The sequence below is a fragment of the Hypomesus transpacificus genome, chromosome 23 (genome assembly GCF_021917145.1).
Source record: "Hypomesus transpacificus isolate Combined female chromosome 23, fHypTra1, whole genome shotgun sequence".
Taxonomy (NCBI): domain Eukaryota; kingdom Metazoa; phylum Chordata; class Actinopteri; order Osmeriformes; family Osmeridae; genus Hypomesus; species Hypomesus transpacificus.
The window spans coordinates 691,255-698,295 of NC_061082.1; the positions used below are offsets into that span (position 1 = coordinate 691,255).

Sequence of the window (7,041 nt, forward strand, 5' to 3'; positions counted from 1 at the left end):
AGGAGTGTTGTTTCCGAGGGGTTATTATGGGATGCATGGCTCGTTGCATGGAGAAAGGGATTGCTCTCAGCACGTGGAGCATTGTGGGCATGGTGGTGTGAACCAGGATCTGAGCTCCAGGATGACTCAGTCAAGCACCTCTCCCAGTCCCCTCCAGTCCATACCAGTATGGAAGACTGGTAAATCACTGTAGTATCACAGACTCTGAAGTCTGTTATTCCGCTCCTCAACAACAGAGGGCGATCCTCTATGCTGTGCAGCCCAGGAGCAGGGTGAGACTAGGAGGAGCAGGGTGAGACTAGGAGGAGCAGGGTGAGACTAGGAGGAGCAGGGTGAGACTAGGAGGAGCAGGGTGAGACTAGGAGGAGCAGGGTGAGACTAGGAGGAGCAGGGTGATGACGTCTGATTCAGGCCCCTGGGAGTTGATCTGCCAGTGTAATGCTGCCATACTCACAACATCAGCTGCTGTGCTTAACCTTCTACAGTCTGCTGAGGTAGCTGTGTGTGTGTGGTGGGGGGGGATGTGTGAGTGGTTGGGGGGGAGTGTGTGTGTGTGGTGGGGGGGGAGTGTTTGTGTGTGTGTTTGTGAGACGCACGCACAACAATGATGTCCAGTTCACTTATTACAAAAAGTCATACAGCAGGCCCATGTTGCCCATCCTTTGATTGGAGGACATGTTGTGTGAGGGAGGAGGGAGGGGGTGTGGAGAGAAAAAAAATAAGAAAGAGAAAGAAGAGAATAATTGTGTTCCTGTTCTGTGTTCCTGTCCTCAGCTCTGTGTTTAAAGTGTCAGGTCACAAGCGGACAGCTCCCGGAGCCCTGAACCCTAACCCTAACCCTGAATCCTAACCCTGAACCCTAACCCTAATCAAGATTAAAACTGGTATGATTGATATTGTTTCAAGCTGAGCCCTAAATCGTCCAACCTCCTTACACAATGAACTAGTTCCTAATTACCATCCTGTTCCAATTTCCAAATTGAACAGCTTCCCCATGAAACACAGACAGTTGTACAGACACAGTTGAACAGACAGACAACTCTACAGACCGTTATACAGGTAGCTAAGCCATGAAGCGATTGATTTAAACTGTAATTCACAAAGATTATAGAATACAACGATGAAGTTGATAATCTTTTTAAAGAGTTTACCCAATCTCCAGGGATTATCTTGGGGTTACTGGTCCTGTTTGGGGGGGGGGGGCAGGGAGACAGATAGAGAGCAAGCAGAAGTCGTGACTCTTTCTGCTCCACCCCTCTCTTGTTTTACCTTGGCTGAAGATAAACACTAAAAATACACCCGTCCTAATCTCCTAAGCAGAAAGAGGTAAGAGTTAGACCATGAGCTGCCTGGTGGACAGCACCCACCACCTCCCTGCAGTCAGGCTAAGTCCTGCAGAGATAATACCTGCTGTCCACGCAACCAGGACTTCCTGTCTGACAGACACCCCTGCTCCACTGCCCTCCTCCCAAGTTCTCCTGCCACGTTCTCCTGCATGGTGTCACACTTGGAGTCTGTGTGTAACCCGGGTTGTTGGGCAGAGAGATTGAGTGGCCTGAACATGCCCACCCTCCCTAGCCTCGGCCGCATGTGTGGCTCCAGCCACAGAGACGACATGGTGGTTCTGGACCGAGTCAAGAGGAAGAACTCAGTTCGCCGCATGTCCATCATCGAGGACGGCCAGGTGGCCGAGGTTCTCTACCTCATCCCCAAACAGTCCATGATGGAGCAGCTGCCATTCCTCAACCCCAACGACTACATCCTGTGTGAGAAGATGATCGGCGTGCCCGTCGATTCACCGCCGGGTAAGAGGATGGGAGGCGATGGCTGCTAGACCCGTCAGGGTGGGGAGAGATGAGAGGAGGGGAGAGGAGATGTTATTACTGAGATGTCCTCAGTAATAAACACAGCCAGGCAGAGCTGCTGGTCTGAGCAGTATGAAACTGCAAACTGCTGCCTAGTATCATCTCTGACTCACTGCTGCTCTCTCCGTGTTTGAGCAGGTAACTCCTATGAACTTTACGCTTCTGGGTTGCAAAATACAATGTTGTTTGCATTGAGAACAATCTTTGTTACTGTGCCAGACGGAAGCAGTGTGGCTGGCTGATACCTCTGTCCCTCCCCCCCAGTGTCTCTGTTGCACGCTAGTTTAGATATTATTACTGTCCCTGGTAGCTGAGATGTTACTGTACACTGTGTGTGGTAGCTGAGATGTTACTTTACACTGTGCCTGGTAGCTGAAATGTTACTTTACACTGCCTGGTAACTGAGATGTTACTTTACACTGTGTCTGGTAGCTGAGATGTTACTTTACACTGTGTCTGGTAGCTGAGATGTTACTTTACCCTGTGTGGTAGCTGAGATGTTACTTTACACTGTGTCTGGTAGCTGAAATGTTACTTTACACTGTGCCTGGTAGCTGAAATGTTACTTTACACTGTGTCTGGTAGCTGAGATGTGGTTACATTACACTGTGTCTGGTAGTAGAGATGTGGTTTCTTTACACTGTGCCTGGTAGATGATAGTTACCTACTTGGTAGCTGGGGGGGTTACAAAGGAGAGAAAGAATGTGAACTATTTTAATCCTCTTAGTCTTTTTCATCCTGACCCTGCGTGATGGTGGCTTTGTTCGTACGCTGTGATCTTAAGCAGCCACATGCTCTGCCTTCCCTCTGACTACGCTCAGCGGGTTCGTTATGGCTTGTTGTGGATGTGAATTTGCCCTCATGGGTTTCTTCAGAACTGGTGTATGTGTAATTGTTTAACTGGGGGAGTGTGTGTTGTTCTGAAGAGGGTGTGTGTGTGTGTTGTTCTAGGGTGTGTTGAGGGGTTAGTCTGTTCAGCTGTGTTCGTTCCTGTCTTGAGAAAGGGGCTTGGATTTCTCCTGTGGTAACACCACCTGCTCTAATACACACACACACAAACTCACATTCACATTTGAACAGAGACACAAAACAGTCCCAAACTGTCCTAGACTCACGTGCCTTGTCAGAGCCACACGTCAGATAAGGATATAAATACACAGAGAGAGAGAGACACATTCAGAGAGAGAGAGAAACACAGACACATACAGAGAGAGAGATAGAGACACACATACAGAGAGAGAGACACACATATAAAGAGAGAGAGTGGAAGAAAGAAAGCGAGGGGGGGGGAGACCTCTTGTTCCACTTTCCGACCAACCGACAATCTTCCAAAAGTTGGCCCAGCCTACCTACACACACTCTGTGTTGGTCCCTATCTGAACATGTGCCTGATGATTGGTGGGACTGGAGCTCTGGAATGAACATTTGTCACAAGCAGCAGCTGCAACCTGGTTATTTCAGCAGGAGAGAGGAGAGTCCACATCACACACACACACACAAGGGCAAAGGGAGGGAGGGTTGAGAGAAGGGGAGAGAGAAGCAGCACAGTCTAGTCTCGCTCCCTCTCTCTCCCTCGCTCCCCTGATCCCCCCCTCTCTCCCTCCATTTCATTCTCTCCCTTGCTTGCTATCTCTCTCTCCTACCCTCTGTTTCACTGTCATTTGGACTCCTCCTTGTCTGGAATAAGCAGGACGAGTGTGTGGGCTCTCCTCCTCCTCTTCAGCCCACTGCAGTGAGAGTGGGACCAGACAGGAGCTGATGGTCATGGTGAAAGAGAAAGGTAGAGATTTACTGGGCTGGGGAGGTTAGCTACGCTACAGCACGGGTGTGTGTGATTGTTTGAGAGAGAGAGGGGGAAGAAGGGAGAGAGTTTAGGTAGAGGGCTGTGAGAGGCATAGCGGCGAGGTGTGTGTGTGTGTGCGCGCGTTGTCCTGGTGTTTTGCTGATACCAGTCTGTGTTATGGTGAAGAACTGAGCTGGCAGTGTTTTTGGTTGCTTTCTATGCATGCGCGTGTGTGTGTGTGTGTGTAAGGAAACAGAATGACTGGATGATTGTACTTAGAAGTGTGCGTTGGTAGCAGAGTGTGTGTATGTGTTGGTAGGACAGTGTGTGTGTGTGTGTGTGTGTTGGTAGGACAGTGTGCGTGTGTGTTGGTAGGACAGTGTGTGTGTGTGTTCTGTGGTGAGATTTGGTGTGTTTCTAGGCCAGAGGCCTCAGAGGATATGGGCTTTCACTTCCACAAACATGCTGAGCTGTGTGTGGGTGTGCGTGAATGTAAAGTCATAACTTGCTATTCTAACTTCTAACTTATTCCCTGAGGTGTCTCAGACTCAGAGGACCAAGCTTCCCTGTGTGTCGGTGTTTGTTGTGAAGGCACAAACCCACACAAAGGCTTGAGTGTGATGATGCAGACGGCTATCATTCCTGGTGTGTGAGTGTGTGTGTGTACAACCTGGAGACTACAGACTACAGACTAGAGCCAGTCTTGAAAAGCCTGACTCACCGTAGATTAAACCCTCCCTTCTGTGTTGTGTAGAAGCGTTACTATCTCCAGTAGAAATATTGTGTAAGACTATTAAGAATTGAGAAGCAGCTTGAATCATTGATGTGAGGTGGTGAGTGTGCTGTGTTCCTGCTCTGCTGGGGGGGGGGGGGGGGGGGGGAGGGGGGGGAAGCTCCCAGACTGATGACTGCAGCTGTATGAAGTCTGGGAGGAGGTGCTGGGGGAGGAGCCGGGAGGAGGTGCTGGGGGGAGGAGCTGGGAGGAGCTGCTGGGGGGAGGAGCTGGGAGGAGGTGCTGGGGGGAGGAGCTGGGAGGAGGTGCTGGGGGGAGGAGCTGGGAGGAGGAGCTGGGAGGAGGTGCTGGGAGGAGGTGCTGGGAGGAGGTGCTGGGGGGAGGTGCTGGAGGAGGTGCTGGGGGGAGGTGCTGGAGGAGGTGCTGGGGGAGGAGCTGGGAGGAGGTGCTGGGGGGAGGTGCTAGGAGGAGGTGCTGGGAGGAGGTGCTGGGAGGAGGTGCTGGGGGAGGTGTTGGGGGGAGGTGCTGGGGGAGGTGCTGGGGGAGGTGCTGGGGGGAGGTGCTGGAGGAGGTGCTGGGGGAGGCGCTGGGAGGAGGTGCTGGGGGGAGGTGCTAGGAGGAGGTGCTGGGGGAGGAGCTGGGAGGAGGTGCTGGGAGGAGGTGCTGGGGGAGGTGTTGGGGGGAGGTGCTGGGGGGAGGTGCTGGAGGAGGTGCTGGGGGGAGGTGCTGGGGGAGGTGTTGGGGGGAGGTGCTGGGGGGAGGTGCTGGGGGGAGGTGCTTTGAGAGCAGATAGTCAGACATGGAACATGTGATCCAGGGTTTCATCTAATAATGGGAGGGAGGGCTTCACCACGGCCTCTGAGGCCACTACCCCTCCCCCCCAAATAACAACAACAACAACAACTAACCCACTGATGGCTAAACCCCTCTTTACCAACACACACTACTCTGTGTAACCTGGCCCGTCATCCAGCATGTCTGCTCAGCCAGAAATCATCCAGATGTGTCCCTTCTAGGGTTTCACCTGAAGGCTGCAGTCAGTCAGCAGACTGTATCATCCACACATTGCATGCTGTCAGCCCAGCAGCGTACATACAGCCAGGGTTAGCCCTAACCCAGGACCTGGCTCTCTCCCTGGCTGGGTGCCCAGGTATTTATAGTCCAATCACAGGGTTTCACTTTGACGGCAGAGGGAAATATCAAAGGTTGTGGCGCCACATGGCAATGACCTTATTGTCGCTGTCTAGTGTTTGACGCTTCGCCCACACTGTCAACAGTCTGTAGGATGGTAGAGGCCTACCTGTCTTTTTTTCTTTTCAAAAGTTTGACATAACATTCTCAGTAGCCTCTCATTACTGCAGCCTCTAAAACATTTTTATTTTATTTTAATAAGTTTAAATACATTTCAAAAGAAAAGTTCTCTCAAAGTTGAAAACAATTTAAGAATAACATTTTTCTCAAGGTTGAAAAGATATTATTTCATTTTTTTTTTAATTCGTATTTTTTTAGAAAAAGTTTTTAAAAGAAAAAACTGGTTCAAAAGGTTAAAATAATATTCTACTGCAGCTTATCAGTTCTGCAGCCAAAAAACTGATTTTGAAACCCGGTATTGATACCCTTTTATTTATTTTTTAGTTTTGAAAAAATGGTTTTGAAAGGTTGAATTTTTATTTTATTTGATGTATTTTAGCGTTAGCTTCACTTTTCACCACAGACAAAAACTGGGAAAATAGGGTTAATGTGTGTGTGTTAACTAGCCAGGTTGCCTGAAGTCTGCCTTGCTGTGTGTGTGTGTGGTGGGTGTGTGTGTGTGTGGTGGGTGTGTGTCCAGCCAAACTGTGGAATGCACACACCGCATAATCCATCTTGTTGCTACAGTTCTGGCTGCATGTCACCAAGGCAACAAATCCCTCCCAGAACAGCAACAGTAGCATTGGTGGAGTGTTGTTGTTTCAGGAGGGGGGTGGGGTAGAGGAGGGGGAGGGGGGTGGGTTAGAGGAGGGGGGGGGGGGGGGTAGAGGAGGGGGGGGGGGGGTGGGTTAGAGGAGGGGGGGGTAGAGGAGAGGAGAGGGGGGTATAGTGGGCGAGAGGGTGGTGATGGGGCTGGGAGAGATGTGAACCCATAACTGCCTGAGGACTTCTCATCGTTTCTGGACATTCAGATCAGTAGCTATATGGAGGGGGAGGGAGGGGGTGTGAAGAGAGAGATAGAAGGGTAAGAGGGAGATAGAGGGGGGAGGAAAGAGAGAGATAGAGGGAGACTCTAGACATTACACCACCTCTCCTCCTAATCTCTCTCTTCCAAGTGCTCACAGATTAGATTGGAGAGGCTCGCATCACTAGCCGGAGAGAGGGAGAAAGGGAGAGATAGTGAGAGAGGGAGAGAGGTAGAGATAGGGAGAGAGGGAGAGTGTAGAGGGAGAGATAGGGAGAGTGTGGAGGGAGAGATAGAGAAAGAGGGAGAGTGTAGAGGGAGAGATAGTGAGAGAGGGAGAGTGTAGAGGGAGAGATAGTGAGAGTGTGAAGGGAGAGATAGGGAGAGAGGGAGAGAGGGAGAGATAGGGAGAGAGGGAGAATGTAGAGGGAGAGATAGGGAGAGTGTAGAGGGAGAGATAGTGAGAGAGGGAGAGTGTAGAGGGAGAGATAGTGAGAGTGTGAAG

At 50.7% G+C, this 7,041-nt stretch overlaps 1 protein-coding gene across 1 annotated transcript in view; it reads left to right on the forward strand.

The window, feature by feature from the left end:
* Positions 1–580: 580 nt before the first annotated feature.
* ablim1b (actin binding LIM protein 1b) overlaps positions 581–7,041 on the forward strand; it is a 23,827-nt gene continuing 17,366 nt past the window's right edge. The window contains exon 1 of the mRNA XM_047047215.1: positions 581–1,829. Coding sequence (XP_046903171.1) covers positions 1,496–1,829 — 334 coding nt within the window. The 5' untranslated portion in view covers positions 581–1,495. The remainder of the gene's footprint in view (positions 1,830–7,041) is intronic.